The sequence below is a fragment of the Phalaenopsis equestris genome, unplaced genomic scaffold (assembly GCF_001263595.1).
Source record: "Phalaenopsis equestris unplaced genomic scaffold, ASM126359v1 Scaffold000002, whole genome shotgun sequence".
NCBI classification, from domain to species: domain Eukaryota; kingdom Viridiplantae; phylum Streptophyta; class Magnoliopsida; order Asparagales; family Orchidaceae; genus Phalaenopsis; species Phalaenopsis equestris.
Genome location: NW_018164444.1, coordinates 54,015,359 through 54,038,143, shown reverse-complemented (window position 1 = coordinate 54,038,143; position 22,785 = coordinate 54,015,359). Strand labels below are relative to the sequence as shown.

The 22,785-nt window shown below is 37.5% G+C and overlaps 1 protein-coding gene across 1 annotated transcript in view; it reads left to right on the top strand.

Moving 5' to 3' along the window:
- The window catches only part of LOC110026250 (homeobox-leucine zipper protein HOX32-like), a 26,557-nt gene extending 5,064 nt beyond the window's left edge, over window positions 1–21,493 (top strand). The window contains exons 15-18 of the mRNA XM_020727126.1: window positions 4,772–5,094; window positions 20,552–20,657; window positions 20,746–20,895; window positions 21,125–21,493. Coding sequence (XP_020582785.1) covers window positions 4,772–5,094; window positions 20,552–20,657; window positions 20,746–20,895; window positions 21,125–21,271 — 726 coding nt within the window. The 3' untranslated portion in view covers window positions 21,272–21,493. The remainder of the gene's footprint in view (window positions 1–4,771; window positions 5,095–20,551; window positions 20,658–20,745; window positions 20,896–21,124) is intronic.
- The last annotated feature ends 1,292 nt before the right edge of the window (window positions 21,494–22,785 follow it).

Here is a 22,785-nt window from a genome sequence, read left to right as displayed (position 1 = left end):
ATATATATATATATATATATATATAACAACAAATACCTAGTCATTATTCTTATTATTAGCTTTTATTACATTTATTCCCTCATTATGTATTTCCTATTTTGTATTAATTGTGTTTTATTTATTTTCTGTGTTATGCCTATTGTAATTGGATTTAATTACCCTTCCTTCTATCAATAATTCTTTCTATCAATAATATTTTCTGCTCTATTCCAAATCTCAACATGATATCAAAGCTTAACCCTAGATCCAGGCCTTCGCCTGTCCTTCTGTAGATGCCACTGTTGCTCTTCTCTGTTGGGCCTTCTGTAGGGATTCCTAGCCGCCGGCTCCACTGGCTGGTTTCTTGTAGCCGTTGGTCTCTTCAATAGCTGGTAGGTCTGCAGGTTCCTCTTCTTGCCGCTGAACTAAGCATAAGACGCTAGACTAGCATATGCTTCTTGCAGTTCTCCTTGTCTCTGATCAGTCCAACATGCATTCCTTCGTCCTCTGCATACCGTTCTTGTCGCTGATCAAAGACAATACCGACAAGTACAAGCCACTGATTGATTCCTATAGCAAAATTCCTCTACAGTAGAACTCCTCTGCCTTCCTCTGCAAGTGCAAGCCGCTGGTTGATTCCTACAGCAGAATTCCTTTGCCTTCCTGTACAGGTGCAATTGTTTTTGCCCAGCAAAATTCCTACAACATTCCAACATCTCTGTAGTTGTACGAATTCTTGCAATTTCGTCTGTCGGTGACCCTACTTGAATTCATCGATGGTATCCCTACATGTGTCCGCTCGCGCTGCTTTCATTGAGCTTCGTCGAGAAGAAAACTAAAGACTTGTCATGCTCGACACTTCTACTCCTTAAGCCGAATCACACGCCTTAGTGTCAGCCCTCATTCATGCCACCCAGACCGATCACCCCACTTTTGATTACTGTTACAAATTCAACTATACTCAGGACAAGTTTTGTAAACTTTACGGTAAGCCTTCGACCAAAACCTTTGCTACCAAGGGTCTCACGGCGACGGGCAGGCCTATCGCAACTAAATTGACTCCTATCTGGAGCATCACAGAGTCCTTCGAGTTCCTGAAAAACTAGATGAAGCAATTGATCAAGCTTCTTGAAGCCAATCAAATCTCTACGAGCCCATCGACCTCTCACATGTGACAAGGTTCTCTTCCTATGACTTTCATGGTTTATTTCTAATATAGTCTTTGAATTATTGATTCATGTGCTATGAATCACATGACTTGATACTCACTAGTTTTCTCTACTTACGATCCGTGTTCTATAAAGAATACCATTTGAATTGTCGATCGCTCCTGTAATTCCATTACCGATAAATGGTCAGTTGTTACTTAACTCTGTAGTTTGTTTTACATGTTCCATAGTTGCAATGTAACTTGTTATCTGCTAGCAACTTGACGAATTATATTGATTGTGTTGCTAATTTCTCTTATGAGGGTTGTGTTTTTCAAGATCGTATTTCGGGAAGGATGATTATCATTGCTAAGAGGGTAGTCAGGCTCTACTGCTTCCGAAAGAAGAGCACGGAGAGTGACGACATACCTCACAAGAGTTGTAGTTTATCTCGAGTTATTGAATGTCTCATTATGTTGTTGCATTGGTTGCATTGTCGGTTGCATTGTCGTTTAGGTCTTCTTAGTTTTCAATACTTAAAAAAATTTTATCCTTTGATGTGTTCTACTAAATACCTTTCTAATTTTATTTGTAAGACATGTTAGTTAGCTAAACATTACCATGTTCATACACCCCACACACACGTTATGCTCCTTTCTCTCTCATGCACAGTGACCCTCTTACACTCCCAATTACACCAATAAATGATGTTTCCCGACTTTGATTGATGATCACACTCGGATGACGTGGGTCTATATTTTAAAAGAGTAATCAGAGGTTGTTGTCACCTTCCAAAACTTTTACACCTTCGTTTTAACTCAATTCAAAACTCCTATTCAGGTCCTGGGGACCGAAAATGGTTGTGAGTTTTTCAACTCTATTTTGGGTGAATTCTTAGTGAGTAAAAACATCCTCTACCTAACTCGTTTGTGAACAGTCAACAAAATGAGATAGTCGAGGGGAAAACCCGCCACCTCCTCGATGTTCATCTCTCCATTATGTTTCAATCCAATGTCCCGAATTAGTTTTGGAACAATGTCATTCTCACAGCCACCTATCTCATAAATAGTTCTTTCTAAAATTCACAAGTAACAAACCTCCTTAGTCATCTCTGTGTCATACTTCCCTGCCAATCGGATCTTCTCCACATTAGATCCAATGATTTTTGGGTGTGCTTCTTTGTTCAGAACACTGTCCCCAATCGGAGTAAACTTGATTCCAGATTCATAAAGTGTATTTTCCTTGGGTATTCTGCCACTTAAAAGATGTATCGATACCTTGATCTTACCACTAACAAAATCTATGTGAGTGCTAATGTTTTTTTTTGAAAGTATTCCTTATTTTATTAGGTTGACCTCAAGTGAGGAGTTTGGGTTCTTAGACATTGTCCCTTACCCTAATCCTATGAATGTTACACCCTTTGTTCCTTCCGCTGACGAGTCTCCTATTTCGGTGAGTGAACCATCCAGTTAGTCCCCTGTTCCGGTGAGTGCGCCATCTCCTCCCACCATCCGTGTCTACACTTAACGCACCAATCCCAATGCTCCTACTCTGGAACTCACTACATCCTTACTGGACCTTGAATCCACTTTGGACGACATCCTCAGACGACCTCTCCTTTGAATGAGGTGGTTAGTTTTTCTGAGTAAGTTATGCAATTAGACATGCTCTCTCTATTCTATAGCAAAATATGTTTCTTTTTGTAATTTAACGCCGACTTATAGAACATTTTTTACTGCCCGACGGATAATTAGATTCCAACTACTATTGAGGTTGCTTTTGCTGATTAAGCTTGGAAAAGGGTGATAATGCAGGAGATGGATGCTCTTCGACGAACCCATACATGAAACGTTGTTGATCTTCCTCCTGGTAAGAAAGTTGTAAGGTGTCGTTAGATTTTTAACACCAAGTTCAACTCTGATGGATCTTTTGAACGCAACAAGGCACACTTAGTCGTCAAATACTCTCAAATCTATAGAGTTGATTATGAGGAGTATTTGCTCCAGTGGCCAACTTAAACACTATTCGGGTTATGTTGTCCCTTGTGTTGAATCTGGATTGACCTTTATTCCTGCTAGGTGTCAAGAATGCATTCTTGAATGGAGAACTTACAAAAGAGGTATACATGTCTCTCTCTCTTGGTTTTTGACTCTACGACCTTCAGAGGGCAAGTGTGCAAGCTACGAAACTCCCTCTATGGGCTAAATCAGTCCTCAAGGGTCTGGTTCGACAATTTAACAAAGGTGATCGCGGGCTATGGTTTTACTCAATCTCAATCGAATCATACTCTCTACTTCCAACAATCATCCAATGGCTAGGTAGTTGTCCTTATTATCTATGTTGACGATATTGTACTTACAAGTAACAATCTCTCAGTATTTGTGTCCTTGAAAGATATTCTTACTAAGTTCTTTGAAATGAAGGACTTGGGATCTCTCCTATACTTTTGAGGCATGGAAATGACTCGATCATCTTGGGGCATTTGCTTATCTCAACGCAAATATGTGGTTGATCTCCTGGTTGAGAACAACTTTCTTCTGTGCAAGCCAGTGGTTGTCCCTTTGGATCCTAATGAAAAATTAGCTGACATTCTCAATGCCGCACTTGTCAACAAAACTCACTACCAACTTAAAGGAAAACTCATTTACCTTGTCCATATATGTCATGCAGTTGGTATAGTTAGTAACTTCATGCATGGCCCCTATAAGCAACATCTCAAAGCTGTTCACCGGATTCTCCACTTGGTTTGTTTTTCTTTTGTCACGCATCTCGATTAATTGTTGTTTATACAAATGTTGTTTGGGTCGGGTCGGTTCATGATCGATGTTCCACGTCGGGATATTGCGCATTTGTATGGGGAAACTTTTGTCACGTGGAAAAGTAAAAAACAGTTTGTGGTTGCCCGGAGCAATGCCGAAGCAGAATTTCGGTCCATATTTTTAGGGCTCTGTGAAGCTCTTGCAAACTTTGTGTGCCAACCTCCATCATGCTACAACTATTATATGATAGTAAGGTCGTCATCAATATTACTCACAATCCAGTTCAGCATGATCGCACCAAACATGTGAAAATTGATAGACAATTCATTAAGAAAAAAATTGAGTCCAAGAAAATTTGTTTTCCTCTAGTGCTCTCCAGTGGTTAACTGACGGATATTCTCACCAAAATCTTCCTTGTTCTTTGTTTGATGATTTCAAATCCAAGTTAAACAGAACTGACATCTATGTTTCAACTTGAGTGAGAGTATTATATTTATAACAACATATCCCTAGTACTTATTTTTATTATTTCTTTTTATTATTTTTATTCCCTCATGTATTTTCTATTTTGTCTTATAATGTTTTATTTCTTTTCTTTGTTTTGACTATTATAATTGAGTTGAGATACCCTGCTATCAATGATATGTGCTGTTCTATTCAAAATCTTAAATATAATCTATATATATATATATATATCAAAACACTGCTTCACCAAATTGCTGACTTGACTAAGGCTCAAATCCTTGCATCTATTCTTCTGCTTTTTCCTCGTAGACTTCTGAGCCACCGGGTTGTTATGGTGCTTTCGTGGATTCTTTATTGAAGTTTTTGACCTTTATATATATATATTTGCCCAGATTATCACCCTTACATTCTTTGTTCCAGGACTCTACTCCTGCCACAAGGACTCTTGACTTGGCCTCCACTTTAGAGGTTAGCTCAGGTGGAACAAGTAGGATAGTCACTGACACGACTATTAGTGATGGGAGGTCGGTTCTGACAATAGCGTTCCAGTTCATATTTGAGAACCACCTCCAAGAAAGTGTTGTGGCAATGGCTCGTCAATATACTAGAAGCGTGGTGGCCTCAGTGCAAAGAGTTGCAATGGCAATCACTTCTTCACGGCTTGGCAGGGAGCTTGGTATGAAACAGCCACTTGGGTCTCCTGAAGCTCATACACTGGCAAGATGGATTTCTAGCAGTTACAGGTAATTCCTTTTTTCTGATGTGTGGAATTTCATACTCTTAGGGATTCATTTTTTCGTTTATAACAATGAAGGTTGCCTTCTGTTTGCCATTTATGCATGCCGGTATTAGCCTCCTTTGATCCTAATAGCGTTGATTTTTTAAATTGTTTAAGGCACTGCTAAAAACTCTTTCTCCTAGTATGTTTAAGTGCTAATGCTTCATGGCAATTAATGCTAGGGGGACATGGAGATTTATTTCGTCTTTATTTCCTAATTCTCATTAAAGTGTTTCCTCTTACTATGTGATCGACTACTTAGTTCTAATCACCTGAAAAAATCTCACAATTTGTTTTATTTCAGAAATCTGAAATCTTTCATTGCCTAATATTCTATTATATATATTGGCATGCATTCAACGTCCAAAGGTAGCACTAGCAACCCATCAATTAAAGGAAAGTTATAACAGAATGAGAGTTCCTTATGTGATCTGCAAGACATCTTCCCAAGCGTGTTGTCTGAGATTAGGATGCATCATTTGATACTCTTTGCTTGGTGATGATCTTGGTTTTGTTCTCTAATGGGGGTGTTCATGAGGTCACTGATAGAGGTAGTGGTTGACAAGGGAGTTATATTATGAAGGGGTAGCGGCTAGCCAGATGAGAAAGTGGGCATTAACTTTAGGACCAGCAGATTCAAGTTTTGGTTGGCAAGTGTTCAACATAATGTATGTGGGCAACAAGAAGCAACAAGGGGTTTGTTGTCTTATTGGTTGGCCTTAAGAATTAGCTGTTAAGGTTGTCAGAGAGTTGGAATGTTATTTTTGATTCGTCTTAAAAACCATTGGCATTCTTGGTTGACAAAGTGATTGAGCTTCGGTGGTTGGTGGAAGGTTTCTGTGCTTTAAAGTTGATGTTGGTGTGTAGATGACTAGCTGTGAGTTCCGAAAGGCTTAAGGCCAGTTTGCATTTGGAGAAGCCATTGGATTATGCGGCTAAAAGGTGTTGGCGAGGAAAGAGTTAGGTATATGTTGGGTTTGCTTAGAATGGAAGAGGAAAACAAAAATGGATTTTAATAATGTAATACATAATAATTAGGGTTGTAATCGAGCCAACTACGTCATTGATTGGACTTAGCTTGGTTATATTATAAGTTGTTCAAGTTTGGCTTGGGCTTGAACTATGCTTTTACATATATGTTCAAACTTGACTTGTTTAAATTTTTAAATAATCGTACATGGCTTGTGATTGGCTTATTTGAATTGATCGAAGGAGTGCTTCATTAAATTAATAATTAAGTTAAACATTTGTTTGAGTGTTTGGCTTTTCATCTACGATTGTTAACATTTGATTCTATAAATCTAAACAAATAAGTCATCAAATAAATTTGAATTAGTATCTAACTAGTTTATGTTGACCATAAAAATGAAAAAAAGGGGAAGATGAACCCAAAAAAGGAAAAAAGAAAAAAAAAATAGAAATAGATTATATTAATTAAATTAAATCTCGCCTGTTGGAGCCTGCCCACATATGCTAACCGCTCTCACGTCGCTTCCCAGTTATTAACAGACAGACTGGAGAGCTTTCCTCATTGGCACTTATTCGCTCTGTCTTGTTCCATTTCTCTCTTTTTGCTCTTTTCTTGTTTCTCGTTCCCCTTCTGTTTCAACAAATCACAAAAGATATTCACACAGTCTCGTTTGTCCCCACTGTTCTCCTTTGTTTCGCCCTCTACAATTAAAAAAGCGCAAGTTAATTTTTTCTTATTTTTTTTTCACTCTTTATTCTCACTGTCATCCTTACCTTCCCTTTTTTTCCAATCAAGCAAAGCTTTTATCAGTCTCCTTCCTATGTGCACGTTTTCAGTCAATTTTTTGATTTGAAAATATTTTTTTAAATTTAATTTAATATAATAGATTTATAGTTTAGATTTTGAAAGTAGTATATTTTAATTTTCGAAAAATGAGAAATGAATCTCATTAGTATAATAGTTTTTATAATCGTGTCCGATACTGCGAATACTATATATTCCCGAAAGATAAGCGTATGCCTCAGTGATAAACCCAATCCTGCAAACTAAGAGATTTGTGACATCCGTTTGGTTTGCGAACTTTTTATGTGTGACCGACAAGTTTTTCTATCTAATATAAATATTAAGTAGAGTTTATTTTACCTAGGTTCCAAGTTTTCTATCGAAACAAGCCTCGATAGTTAATTACATCCCAAATGACGGGGGTCACTCGAGAAAACTCTCGATGATGATCAGAGGTAATAGTTTTCAAGAATTTAAAGTTTAGGATTTTACGGTATGTCGACCGTTATTATTTTTTTTTGGAAAGAAAAAGGATGATCTTTGTAAAATATGAAAATAATTTTGATGTTAATATGATTTCTGAAAGTAACATTTTAATTTAAAAATTGATGAGACCAAACGTGTCTCACATATTGAATAGTTTGGATAACTGAGCGTTATACCACAAGTAATACACTATCCCGAAGGATAAACATACCACTTGACAGTAGACTCAACCACCTAAACTAAAGAGTTTAGAGTTTCCTAAACTAAAGAGTTTGTGACATTCGTTTGGTCTGCGAAACATTTTTATGTATGACCGACTTCCCTTATCTAATATAAGGGTTAGATATAATTTATTTTAAGTAGGTTCCAAGTTCCTTATAGAGGCAAGTCCCTATAGTTAATTACATTTTAAATGACCGGGGTCACTTAAGAAAACTCTCGATTAAGATCAGTCGTTCTGCCTTCCAGATTTCAAAGTTTAAATTTTCAAGATTGGACACGAGAAAATCAAACGGGAGTGGCTCAAATAGGAGCAATTATTTTAAGGAATCCAAATGAGCGAAGAGTAGGGAATATCACAGATCCAGGGGAAATCCTGGTGATTTCTCAACTATCCTATTGTTCGGCTTTATGTCTTTGAAATGATGTTGTTCAATGTTTAATCGTGCAATTTATTTTAGAATTTAGGGCTTACAATCGTACAAATTTTACACCGTACCGTACGGTAACCTCGAAATCCTAAAAGTGTTAGGATTTATAATTGCACAACAGGGTTGTGCAAAAGCATAAAAATAATGTGAGGATTTGCGTTGCGCTAAACAAATTTTCTCGAAGTCCTATGGGTTATTTAAACTAAGAAAAATATTTAGTTGTCATAGACTTATTGTACCGTTGTAGATCGTCATCTTCCGTCCGCTACATCCTGGTTATGCTGCCCACGAAGATTTGCTCCATGTCCCATGTAGTAGTAGTTTTGAAGTTTAGTGTCTTATATGTGAATGTGCAATATTGTTATTTGGTGACTTACTATTGTATATCTTCTAAATCAGGCTATAGCCTAAAGGTTTTGTAGTTAACTTGAAGCATGCATAAATAAACTATGCTATAATGAAGAACAATAAATGCAAAACAGTAAAAGTGCGATAAATAAAAGCAATATAAGAAAATGCAGTAGAGTTCTATAAATGTTCTATAAACTTTGGGTATCTGATTTTTCTTGTTATTGCTTCTCCTGTAAATGGGATCAACGTCGCAGGTAACAATATAGTAGACAAATTCAACTAGCAGGGCAAATATGTGTTTATGTATGACAGAATAAATGGAGTAACACATGGGAAGCTCTGAGGAAAAATTGAAATCGACCCACAAAGACTTGAAACAAATCGTAGGGAAAAGACAAATAAATAAAACAAAACACAATTTCACATATAAATGACCAATGGTGGGAGATTTATATGTGACATTGAGAATGTCCCCAATTGCCAGGAGGATTTGAGTGTAAGACTCAAGCTCAAATCCCGAAGCAATGAGTTTCATTTTAGGTCAAGTTATGAAGAGAATTTTATTATTTGATTTAATTAAATCAGTCATGAACCATAGCCTAGTGCATACCCCGTTTATTGCTTTAACTAACTTGTGAATTAGGGTCATGCCTAGTTTCAGTGTCTATTTGAAAATTATGTAGATGAACTCACCTAGAGTGTGCACATAAAATCTAAGAGGCCTATGCTTTAACTTAAGTTTGAAGTGTTTTAAAGTGTTTATCTTCAATTATGTGTTTTCCAACTAATTCTTGAACATCTTTAGATCAAACTTAGCTCACTATCACTCTTAAGACCTAGAGGGTAAACCCATAATTTTGGCAAAAAAGTTCATGAAATGTATTTCAATCCTAATTAAAACAATTGGACTAAAGTTTATCCAATGCTTAGTGGTCCTAATTGATAGCCTGCTAATCTTTCAATTTATGCCCTTAACTCTTGAATCATTTAAGCTCTTACTTTCTCCCAATTCTCAATAATTCTCATAATTACAATTTTATTCTTATGTAAAAGAAATAGTAAATGGTTCTATTTTTCCTTTAGGTTTCAATCATCTCAACAGACTAAGTATCAAATTTTTTTTTTATTCCCTCCCGTTTCTTTTTATTTTTTTAAGGTCGTGAATCAATCCTGAAAATAATTAAATCAGAAATTCTCATTTTTAATTTAACCGTTGCAAAAAAAATCAACGAAAAAGGGAGGCCGACCCACATCTAAAAAAGAAACAAATCAGCTAAGCAAGGGACAAAATCGCAAGGGAATCAGCCTAAAAAACATTTAATAATCAAATCAGCTCCCAAAATATCAAGTAAATTAGACTCGAAAAGAGCATTCGAAGTTTTCAAAACAACGAAAATATAACATTTAAAATGACGTAAAAGTAACGTTTTGAGACATCCACTTTAGTATTTAAAAGAAGACTCAAATGAAACAATTCAAATTTTCAAAAAGAAATAAGCTTCAAAGACTTTCAAACCTTCAAAACTCAAAACTGTTACAGATTTAAATTTTTCTAAAAGAGAAATGAGGCGTTTTAACTCTCCCAAAATGGAAGACGATTCAAACTAAAAGTGGTGCAAGTTCGTTCCATAATTTTCTCACATTTGTCACTTATGCAAAAAGATGCATTTCAATCTACAAGGTAATGAATGCATAAATATAGAGAGTAAAGTTCAAGCATTGGACATGTGGGAAACATGAGCATTATCTAATATGTGTAACTTTTCCAATAAACTTGTAAGAATGAGCGTTCCCCAACATCTACCACAAAGGAAAAAAAAACTATCGCTCCTGTGATTGAGGAAAAGAAACAAAGGCACATGGGAGACGCTACATATATATGGGAATTTCCTTACACATGTACTCATTTGGGAGCACCGTATCTCTCCAAACTTTCCAAATAGAACATAGAAACTTTCAGATGTTTGTAAAGGTAAAACATCGAAGCTTTTAGATTTTTGCAAGTAACAAAACTATAACTTTCAGATTTTTGCAAATAACATACATAGAACTTTCAGATTTTCAAAAGCAAGACACCTAAACTTTTCCAATCCTTGCCAATTGCACATGAAACATATCAGATTTTTGCAAAAATAAAACACCAAAGTTTTCAGATTTTGAAAAGCAAGGCACCAAAAACTTTCCAATCTTTTGCAAATATAACATATAAACTTTCAGATTTTTGTAAAGGTGAAGCATTGCAACTTTCCAAGCTTGCCAAAATGTAAACTAAAATGTGGCCTTAATCATGTTTTAAAATTATTCAACTAAGGAGCAAGTAGAGAGCAAAGGAAAGCTCCTAAATGTTTCAGATTTTGCAAATACGCCACTTAAATATTTCAGATTTTGCAAATACGCCACTCAAATGTTTCAGACTTTGCAAATATGCCACCCAAATGTTTCAGATTTTGCAAATATGCCATCAAATGTTTCAGATTTTGCAAATACGCCACCCAAATATTTCAGATTTTGCAAATGAGCCACCTAACATTTTTGATAGTCTAAAAGACATAACACGATTGCATGTATAGGTAAAGTAGCACATATGTGAGAATTGAAATTTGGGTGTTAAATATGTAAATATAAAAGAACTGGTTGGTATGCATGTAAATTTCCCTAAGATAAATCTCACAGGTCTGTCTCACTATTACCGCCTACAACATGTATTGTTTTAGAACTGTCTTGTACTAACTTTATATGAATGAGAAAAGGGTGCAATAATGATTCTGAATCCTTAGTGCTGATCATCAACTCTGTCATGACAACAAGCTTGATGCCACATGCATAAACTGTTGTTGATGCCATCGGCTCATTCATTTAGTGACAAAAGGTGGTAAATAGACTTCTATGCCATATCTTCGTGATCATGGATTCTTGTAAGCAAATTCAGACACTTATCATTTAGCAAGTTAAACTATCCCAGCTTAAGAACTTACAATTACTATAACTTGGAGATGATACTTTTCCAATCATGACTGCATCAGTACAATCCGTAATTCAAGCATTTTTACCAGCAACAAACCATGGAGAAAATTGCTTACAACAGACATTCAGGCAATCGCGTAATTGTAACGATGGTAGGAAAGTTATGAGATCCACAATTGCGAATGTCCCAAAGTTATATAGTAAGAGCAGGAATTAAAAATCATGTGATCAGCTCAAGCTACCTGAAACTAGGTAGCCAAATATGTGGAATGTGTGTAAAATGTAAGTTTGGGTGTTAGATTTGTGAACACAAAAAAAAAAAAAAGAGTGATATCTATGTAAATCTTCTCAGTGTACACATAGCAGCTCAATAACTTAAATTCCAGAAATATGGTTTGACCCAATCCGTAAGAAAGAATGCTATATGCTTTGACCTAATCCGTAAGAAAGAGTGCTTTTACAAAACTCTCCGAGAAGTCTGATATCTCCGTAGAAGCAAACCGGAAGGAATCTTCACAGTTTTGTTTGAAAATGTATATACATTTTTTATAACCCAAGGCAAAGAACTTTATGAGCATTCTCATTACATATAAGCCAATGCAGAAGGATCCATGGCAATTCATGCAACTAAAGCACGTGATAACTTATCTGATGTTTTCTTATCAAACGAATAGAAAATCATATGTCAAATCTGGACTAAAGCACAAATTCTGTAAGCATACAAATAATTACTGGGCCATAATGCACATTTGCATAGAGTTTATGTTTCCTCAAACCTGAAAGCTGATGTTTGAGCCTCAGCTTTCTTCGGTGCAGCAATAAGATAAAGTAAATGGCTCTTTTTTAGGAATTTCAAAAACATAGTATGGCAGCAAGTAATTCCCAATCAAACAAACACAACTTTTTGCATGAAGTGTTTCACAGATAAACCAAAGAGGAAAGTAGTAAATCCATACTTCCCAAATGCCTGAAGAAAGAAGAACAAAGTTGGCTTCGGACCAACCAACAGGAATCCAGCCAACAACCACACCTCTTTTTTTATTGCTCAAAGGAGAACAAAAAAAACCAAAGCTCCAAGCACACAAAACACAGACCAACCAAGTGAGAAGAAGCACTCAGAATTTTGTCAGACCTCCTCTTCTTCAATATTTCGGCCAGCCTCCAAGACATCCCCAAGGTGGTTTTATAGGCAAAAGAGAGAGGAGCAGCCGCCTACCAACCCTAAGGGTGGCCAAATAGGATGGTGGGAGAGGAGGAGAAGCATTTAGCGAGAAAGAGAAGTAGGCCTAAGGAAGATGAAGAGTCGAACGGGTGGAGTTTTGTCGTTGGAGAGCCGCTCGGTCGAGCGGCCTGCGAAGAAGAGGAAGAGTCAGCCAAAGCTTCGTGAAGCTAGGGATCGCACGGGAGGGAGGTGCACGGGCCAGGGTTTCGCGCAAGCCAGCGAGTGGAAGAGAGGACGCTGCTGCGGCTCGGGCAAGAAGCATCATGAAGATTCACGAATAGGAGAAGGGCGCGGGATCTAGGGTTCGAGGGGCAAGCCATCTCGTGCGACTGGATCGAGCGAAGATGAGAGATTGGGTGCGTGAGTTAGGTGGAATAGGTTTAAAATAAGGATTTATTTTTATTTTTATTTTTTTTAATTTTATTTTATTGTATTATATTATTTAGTTATTATCAATTAACGTGTGATTTATTCGTGTTCGGAACCCTAGCAAAGTGGGTATCTTTTCCAGATAATTTTGACGTTTCGGTCGCGCCGGCGTGGTATTTTTTGCCATCTGAGGTCGTTTCGACGAATTTCTTGATTTGCGTGTGATTTGCTTGTGTCCAAAAATATAACAATATCGGTGTCTTTCCTAGCTAAAATTGATATCCTGAACGCGTTGGCGCAGTCCATTTCGTCATCAGAGGTCGTCCGGAGAAGTTTGCATTTTCACCTATCCTCTAAGCTCAATTCTAGCCCGATCTTGTGCAACTTAGTGAATTTTGTGCATTTTGTGTGTGCGTGTGTGATGATAAAGTCCTGAAGAGGTTTTCCTAGGGCTTGAGATCCTATTGAGAACTTCTCCTTGAGTCTACACACGATAATCCTTAACCACTCGACCATACAACGATGGTTTTGATATCATCAATGCGAGACATCACAAGAGAAATAAGAAGTGGCTAGAATTTCTAAGGGGATAGATTCCAATACTAGTTTTCTAAGATAGTAAATAGGAACCCCTAGAGCTAGATTCTAGGATTCTAAGGAAAAGAGTAATGATCTCAAAATGAGGTCAACACGGTAGGACGTGGAAAAGCAAGTGGGAGTGGCTCAAATAGGAACATTTATTTTCAGGACTCTAAAGTAAGAAAAAGGTAGGGGACGTCACAGATCCTAAGGAGAACCCTCAGTAACTTCCCAAATTATCATACTGTGTGACTGCGTTTTAGAGGCGATGTTATTTAAGTGTTTAATCCTGTTAATTTTATTATTTTGTACTTACATTTGCATAAATAGCCCGCAAAGATAGAAGGATTTACGTCGTACCGGACAACAACCTCAAAACCTAAGGTGAGTTAGGACTTACGCTACGCAACATGGTTGCACAGAAACCTAAAAAGGGCATGAAGATTTATGTCGCGTTGGGCGAACTACCTCAAAATTCTATGAGTTGTTATTTAGACTAGGAAAGTTTAGCTGTTGTATGCTTGCTTTGTTGTCTCAAAGATGTCCTTCTGCAGGTCCTTCTCGTGTTGCCCATGGGATATGCTCCAAGCACCTCGTCGAAGTAGCAGTCATAATGTCTAAGGTTCAGAAGGTTTTACCAATTATGTTTCAAGGTTTTGGTTTTGTTGTCATTCAAGCATTATGAGGGGGTTAAAGTTGATTAGAGCGACACCGATTAAGATATAACAGTTTCCTCGTTTCGGTACCACTATTTTCTTTTGAAATTACTTAGTCTGAACGAGTTGTTGAGCTCATTTAAACTGGGGAGATCTCGTTAGCAACCGTGAGTTATCTTATCCGAGGATCTTCCGTAAATTCAAAAGGACGTGGTTTGCTTTTGTTTTGTTTTGAAAACGTTATTTAATTTTTTAAAATTGTTTTGTTTTGAAAATGAAATTGCAACCAGACTTGCGTGATATATATTAAAGCATGAGTAAATAAATAAACTGTACCATAAATATACAGTGATAAAAAAATGACAATAAATAACCTGTACATGCGTACCTGTTATCTTCTTGATATTCTCGTTGCGTGGTTAGCTCATAAAACATAATATAGTTTGCAGAGAATTTAAATAGGTTGTAGAAAAAGAAAGAAAATAGGAATTCTAGCGTAAAAAAAAATCAGTCGTAACAGCAGCTAGGAACTCCAAACAGCGATCCTAAGGCTTCCTACAACTCCAGACAACAGCTAGGAACTCCAAACAGTGATTCTAAGGCTTCCTACGACTCCGGACAACAACTAGGAACTCCAAACGACGGTTCTAAGGTTTCCTACGACTCCAGACAGCAGCTAGGAACTCGAAACAGTGATCTTACGGCGATTAACAACTTCCAAACAGTCACTTACAACACTTAATAGCTTCCAAATAGCTCTCACAACAGTTATAAGCCTCAAATAGCATTTCAACAGAGATTAACAGCTTCTAAACAGCTCTCACGACAATTTTAAGCCTCAAACAATACTTCTACAACCATTAACAGCTTCCAAACAACTACTTACAGTAATGAATAACTTCCAAACATCCACTTACAAAAATGAACAGCTTCCAAACAACAATTAAAAGCCTTAAAATGATGGGCAAACCGACACTTAAATGGGGCATCAAACCCTTGTAAAAACAGTGCATGGATCAGCACCTGAGTGACATGTAAAGCCTCTAAAATCAGCTAGAAAGTTAGCCCTTCAATCATAGGTAAAATGATTCATCCACAAAGAGATTAAAACTCATAGTTTTAGAGGTGCAAATACCCAAAGATTTTTATGCTCCATATGTAAATTTTCTATTAAAGGATAATGAACGAAAAAGCATTTGATTAAGATCTATGGCCCAAGGATAGCAAATTTCATTATCAAACCATATGAAATTATCCTCCACCTTTTACAAATGATCGTATAAAAAAAAAAAAAAACTTAGATTTTTTAAAATAGGCCACGCAAAATTTCATCAAGACAAGTGCTCGAAGCATTTTAAAAGTCACCTAAAACACCCTATTATGGTAGATTAACTAGGCGTGGCAACAAATGAGTCAAATTTGGATTTATACATGTCAAAAGGTTTTTCCTCGTCATGGAACTATTGTGCAAGCAAGAGTTTCAACTTAAAATTGCACCAATAAGTAAAATAGAGATATTTCTCCACTTTGACAAAAGCTAAAAGAAAATGTTAAAATCGCCTATGAGAATAATAATAAGCAGATTTTCATCAACATCCAACAAGCAAGTCTCCAGCCACATGCCACGAATCAGAGAAATGGGTTTAGATTTTATCTTGCTTATCGTGGTTAGGAGCAAAAAGGAGAGATGGCGAGGGGGAAGGCGTGCTCTGGGAGAGAATCGAATGGGAAACATGTTGTGCGTGAGGGGAAAATGAGGGTTTTAACATCAAGCAGTAATTGGCGCAGTAGGAGCGGGGCGAATGGGGGCTTCCATCGCGCGAGAGGGACGCATGCAAGCGGGGGTCTTCAGTCGAGCGCTAGAGTTTCGGCGGGATGAGGAAGGCGATGGCTTCGGGGCGAGTGAGACAAGCCGACAGGAGGCAGAGGGCTTCGGGACGAGTGAGACAAGCCGAACAGGAGGCAGAGGGCTTCAACTAGGCTGCGATCGAGAGAGGAAGGGAGTCGGATGAGGAAGGCGATGGCTTCGGGGCAAGTGAGACGAACCAAACAGCAGGCAGAGGGCTTTGACTAGGGCTACGATCGAGAGAGGAAGGGAGGAGTTCAGAATCTGCCTGTGAGGAAGGGGAAGGCCGCGACAATAATGAGCCAAGTTAGTATCTGCCCGTGAGGAAGGGGAGGCCGCATCCTATAACTGCACTTTCAAAATGTCTGTTATAGGGCATTAGACAAGGAATTGATGAATTTACATTTGTGGGAGAATTTTATTTGGCTGGTAATAACTTCGAAATGAATTTAATTAGGGTGAAATTAAATCATTTGAAATTTAAAAATTTAAATTTCAAAATTGCTTAGCCCTTGTTCAGCCCGAGTTGAACGTGGGTTGAGCCTGAACTTGCGCCCCACTAATTTAAAAAATGTGCATCAATTTTTGTGTCGTTTGCGCATGCGGCACTATAGTAAAATGAGTGTTATTTTTAGCTAAAGCTGACGTTCTGGATGCATCCGTGCGGTCCGTTTTGTCATTAAGGGTCGTTCGGACAAGTACGCCGACGATCAGGTCATTCAAGTCAACATCGTGCTTGGTGCAGTGAGTGCGTAAATTGCGGCATTCGCGAGTGTTCGAATGATAAATGGTTTACTTAACGCCTCCTAAATCCCGTAGGAACTCATTTCAGACCCTCCATACGTTGGTCCTTAACCCTTGCAACTAAAAGTTGAGTGCTTGGGACAACTCATGCGAGGTCTTCATAAAAATGAGTCAATAAGTGGTGTGGAGTTCTACGTGAGGCGGGCTCCATTACTAGTCCGCTAAGATGGTCCATAAGAAACTTTTAAAGCTAGATTTTGGGTTATATGAGTAGGAGACTAAGACCTCACTGAAAATAGGGTCAACACACGTGACCATGCCTCACACAACCTTGCAACCCTTTTTCTTTCATACACGTGATTCTCCCTCAGAAGAAATCGATGCCTTCCTCCTTCACCGTAGCGGCAAAGCTTTAACTTTGCAGTCGTCTCTGTCCTGCGACTCGGTTTCACCAAAATTCTCTCTGACAAAATTGCTCGCCATTCTTCCCTCTCTGCCCTATCCTTCGCTAATCTCACACGAACTCAATCTAGCCGAGCCGCCCTTTATATGTTCACAGAAGGCTCACCTCCTCATCATTCTTCTCTTTGTTTGCACAACTCCAGAGTTTCCTCTTGCGCACACGCTGCCCTAACTCGAAACCGAGCTGCATATCCTGCGTAGAAGACGCCACACCTTCTCACCTGTGCCGCGATACCCTTTTCATGCCCTCAAGCCACACAATCCCAATAGTGTCTCTGCCCTAGCCTGCATCCGAGCTTTTCTTCTCTTCTATCGCTGAACCTTGTTGTTGCTTGCTAAACAGAGTCGCCATTTCCACAAAATCAAGCCCGACCCCTTAAACCAGAGCTAGACCCATTGTTCTAGCACTGTTGTTATTTTATTGTTCATTCATTTTTTATTTAATTTTTAGTATTATTGTTGTTATGTAATTGAATAAAAAATGAGATATTCATGTTGTTTTTTCATCGTTATTGTTATCATCAACATCGTCACCGACAACATCGAGGCTCAAACAGGTATAATGTCGGGGCAATGGGACAAATTTTTTTTTTTTAAACCTCAATTCGAGGAGAGTATAGTAGGTACCTGTTAGGCTGGTAACTTGTAAACTCGTTTGGAGAATTCTTTTAAAATTGGGATTCATGATTTCCTGCAGGTATAATCTTGTGGGAAATGGGAAGTTTTTGAAAAGCCTCCGTTCTAGGAGAACACAATACCTGTTAGGTGGGGAAATCTTGAACTTGTATGGAGAATTATTTAAAAAAATCAGGGAGCTCTTTGTTTGTAGTATAACCTTTTTTGCAGGTACACTGAAGGCTCCACAACTTTTGAGATTGTGGGTTAAATGTTTTTTTCTCCTCTGTTGCGTCTTTTGAGACCATGGGTTGAAAACTTGGATTTTACTTCCCTACCGCAATATTTTACGACACTGACCAAAGATTCTTTTGAGATACATGTGAAGGTTTGCACCATCTCTTGCCCCTTAGCGGGAGTTGACGTCGGGAGGTTGTCCAAATTTTTGGTGATTTGAACTTATAATTAATTTAAAATTTTAAAATATTTGAGCTCTTATAATTAATTTAAAATTTTAAAATATTTGAGCTTATAAAGTAACATAAAATTTGACTCATTCAAATTTTAAAATGATTTGAACTCTAGCTTTCAAAATTTAGGCTCTTGGAGTTTTAAAATATTGGGGATCTAGGTTTTTGAATATTTATGATGCGAGGGTTTAAAATTCTTTTAAAAAAAATTTGGGTCTTTAAAGCATTGACTAATATAGCTTAAAGCATTAAAGGTTGATTTTAAAATATTAAGCTCGTAAACCTGAAAATTAAACTTTTCATACTTAGGCTCTTAGGATTTAAATATCAGTTTAAAAATTGGGTTTTCTGACTTAGGCTCATAGGGATAAAATAATACAAATGAGACCTTTTGAAATGTTAAGATCCCACCACCAAATTCGCAATACACCTTGTGAACGGAAGGCGGTTTCTTTTTTTTTTAAAGACAAATCATATTCTTTTACAGATACTTTTAAGTTCTCAATGATTTCAAAATCTCAGGGTTATCTTCTAAGTCAAATGTGGTATCTTCAAATGTGAAATACTTTTAAAACTTGGAGGGGTTTCACTTGAGTTCTTTTTTATTTAAAAACAAATCATATTCTTTTACAGATACTTTAAGTTCTCAATGATTTCAAAATCTCATGGTTATCTTCTAAGTCAGTTGCGGTATCTTCAAATGTGAAATACTTTTAAGACTTGGAGGGGTTTCACTTGAGATATTTTGTAAAGTTCATATTAAGTTCATATTCATGCAAGTCTTTAAAGCTGATAAAAAGATATTTAAATATGTGAAATTTAAATGTCCGCATGTGCTCCAACCAAATATATCGAATGCTTAAATATTATGTTTGAGATTGTTGCGCTGGCTAAATAGACCACCTTTTCTAGGATAAGGTTGTAAGTGTCACCCAATTAGTCTGGTTCTCCTCACAAAGACTTGAGTTGATGAGTCTAGCAAGCCCTTATAAATGTCAAAATCCCAAAGTAAGAATTTAAAAGTTCAAATCACCAAACTAGTTTGATTTTTCTTCTTGTAAGGAAAGGAGCCGACATGACCTATACCCTAAAAGTCTAAATGCCCACTTTAAGTATAAATGTTTTGAATGCCTGATGCCAGCTTAAAACGGTATCATGTACAATGAAATATAAGGAACCATTTTGAAAATCTATTGAAGGTGGTTTTTGGGTGCATTGTAGCACAGTTTCTATGAACTGGGAGCTTTCAAAGGACGAGAGTATTGCAAGGCAAATAGTATTTTATCAAGGATAAAAAATTCGAACCTCAATACTGCTTAGGGGCCGTTACACACAGATAAATCTTTCTTCTGATCACAGATCACTATTTTGGCTTCAAAGCAGAGATCATTAAGTTGATGCTAACATTAATCTTTTCATTATTTTCTTGATTCTACATGAATCTATTTTCTCTAATTATGTGATCAAATTTAGAATTCTTAGATTTTATCACGTGGAAAATCTCAACTATTATTTGTTTAAAAAAATCTTGATCTCATATTTCTAAAAGATATCCTATATAGTTGCATCTGATTTAAGGCCATAGGCATCCAGCCCTCCAACTGAAAGGAAAATCAAGTGAAAATTTGGGACTTTTTTTGGGCAATGATGACCTGCAAGAGACTTCTTCTCAAGTGACTTGAGTAAGGTAAAATATCAATAGATTCAGTTCTCTTGGCTTGGCGACAATTTTGTTGGGAGTTCTCAAGGTCATTGGTAGGGTGGAGGCTTACGAGGGAGCTGCATTCCACATGTGGTTTGGTGGCCAGTTTTAGCATGGGAGCTTGGGGAGGGTGGAGGCTTGTGAGAGAGTTATGTCTCTAAGGTGCGGTGCGCTGTTTAGGAGGAAGTGGAGGCTAACTTTAAGGACCATCGGACTTGATGTTTGTTAGATGGGTGCACAAGCTTGTGGAGTTGGGTAGCAAAAGATTTGACATCCAAATGGCTGGCTATCGAGGTTGTTGTTAGTAGGTTCGTCAAGGTATCAACGGCAATCTCCTGGAAGTTTGTAGTGTTTGGCAGATGGCTGGTGCTCTTTATAGTCGCTGAACTGTGCAGGTGACTGGCAATAAGTTCTGAAGTGCTGGCAACTGGTGTTAATCAGGGAGAAGACATGTTTTTCTAGGGTTTTTATGAAGGGAAGAAGAAAATGAAATTTGTTTTATTGATGTACTACATAATAATGTTATTACCTGATTGCTTTTACTGTTTTTCAGGTTCCATTCTGGAATTGAGCTCATAAGGACGGACAGTCATTGTGCCGATTCCCATCTGAAGCTTCTGTGGCACCATTCCGATGCAATCACCTGCTGTTCTCTCAAGGCATGTTTTTTATTATACATTCAATATTATGCGACTACGAAGATCCATGCTTTCGCACATTGTAATGGGACTTTCTTTCTTTTCACAGGCTTCTCCATCTTTAACCTTCGCAAATCAATCTGGCCTCGACATGCTCGAAACCACGCTGGTTGCTCTGCAAGACATCACACTTGAGAACATTCTTGACGAAGATGGCCGCAATGTCCTCTCGTCTGTGTTTCCCAAGTTAATGCAACAGGTATGCAAATATGTAGAACTAGTTCTACATATGTCATGAAAAAATCATTTTTCTTGAAGTTATTGGTATTATATACTTGTTTCCGTTTTTTGAAAAGCCAATTTCCACAATGTTTTAGCAGAGCTTGTTAAAATGTTTTTTACAAGAAAATTATGCCACAAAAATTGTAAATCTTCTCTTGCAAATTTCTATTTTTTTTTTATTCTCCTTTTTGCCCATCTCTTTCCAGGGGTTTGCTTATCTTCCGGCAGGCATCTGCATGTCGAGCATGGGCCGTCCGGCGTCCTATGAGCAGGCTATGGCCTGGAAAGTTCTGGATGAATGCAACTGTCAGCATTGCTTGGCCTTCATGTTTATCAACTGGTCATTTGTTTAATACACGCATAGCAATTTAGGTTTCTCCTTGTAACCAGTAGGAGTATGATGTTAGCGAACCTCTGCTGGAGTGACAAATCTAAATGATATTGTTGCTTCCGCAAAAGTTTTGGAAAATTGTAAATTACTCCGTGCAGTCTGTTGTTTATACGTGCATAAATGCTTTTGGGATATTTATTATCCTATAGAATTAAATGGTTAATTCAATGATTTTTTGTTTCTTCTGATTTTATTACTTCCTGTCCTTTTTTTTTTCCTTGCCATTGCAAATTGCCTGAACTGATTGAACTCAAGCATGTACAAATTGCCTGAATTGATTAAACTATGACTAATGTATCCGAACCACTACCATATGGTTATGATTGTTCGTTTTTATAATCTCATCTTTCTTAATTCAGTAGAATAATTGTACCAAACTTTTTGTTTTATGTTTGCAACAGTGTAATCCACTTTGAATACCACCTCCCATACAAAACAATACCAATTGGGTAAAAAGAATGTAGCAGTGTTTAGAAACGGAGAATTAATTTTGAAACGATCCGTATCTATAGGATGCTTTGAAGAAGCAGTACCATTTCTATGCAAAGTTTTGTCGAAAACTCTCTGCTGTCCTATGCAAATGGCTCATCCAAAGTTCCTCGGCGAGCCTATTACATTAGGAGATAGAACATGATTTAACCCTGAAAGTACATTATATGCAAATGATGATGAAAATCAGCATTCTAATATGCATAGGACAGATAAAAAAAATGTAATTTTGATATTTTTTGTTTGGGCTGGGTTATGCGTGGGCGGGCTGGGTATGACTGTCGGGATTTGATAAAGTCAAAGGTGGCTCGGGCCGGGTAGGCTTGCAAATTTTTTTTTTTTTCCCGTAGCATTCTCATTTTGAGGAGGAATTATTGCGTGCAGACACCGCATGCATCTCTGCATGCGGTGTCTGATCCTGGCCGTAGATCACGGTGATTTACGGTCAGGATTATTTCTATTTTTTTATAAAAAAAAATTAGGTGGGGCCCATCAAAATACATTCTGATCATAGATCACCTGATTTACGGTCAGGATCGGACACCGCACACACAAGCTGCGTGCGGTGCCGATCCGTATGGAATAATTTTTTCATTTTGAGCGGGCTTATGATGAATCTGTCGGGCCACCCGCCCAGTACTCAGGTCGGCTCATACCACTTGTTTTCTTTTTTCCATTTTTTCAGAATTTTTTCACATAAATTTTGATTGCTTTAGATTTTCTCTCCTCGATAATTTGGTTGCATGTAAATATTTTCTCGAGTCTCTATGTAAGAAATCATTACTTGCCTCACATTGTTAAGAGTTATAGTAAGTTTGTACTAGTGAATTCATTTCAAGTGGCTCAACTCTTAAGAAATCTTCCTTATTAATTTCCTCCAGAAGAATGTCAGAAGAGTAACTCCACATAATTGAACATCCATTAATGATGACTAGCCCATTAGAATTTAATATGCTCTCTAATTTCCATATATCGATTGGACTCAGT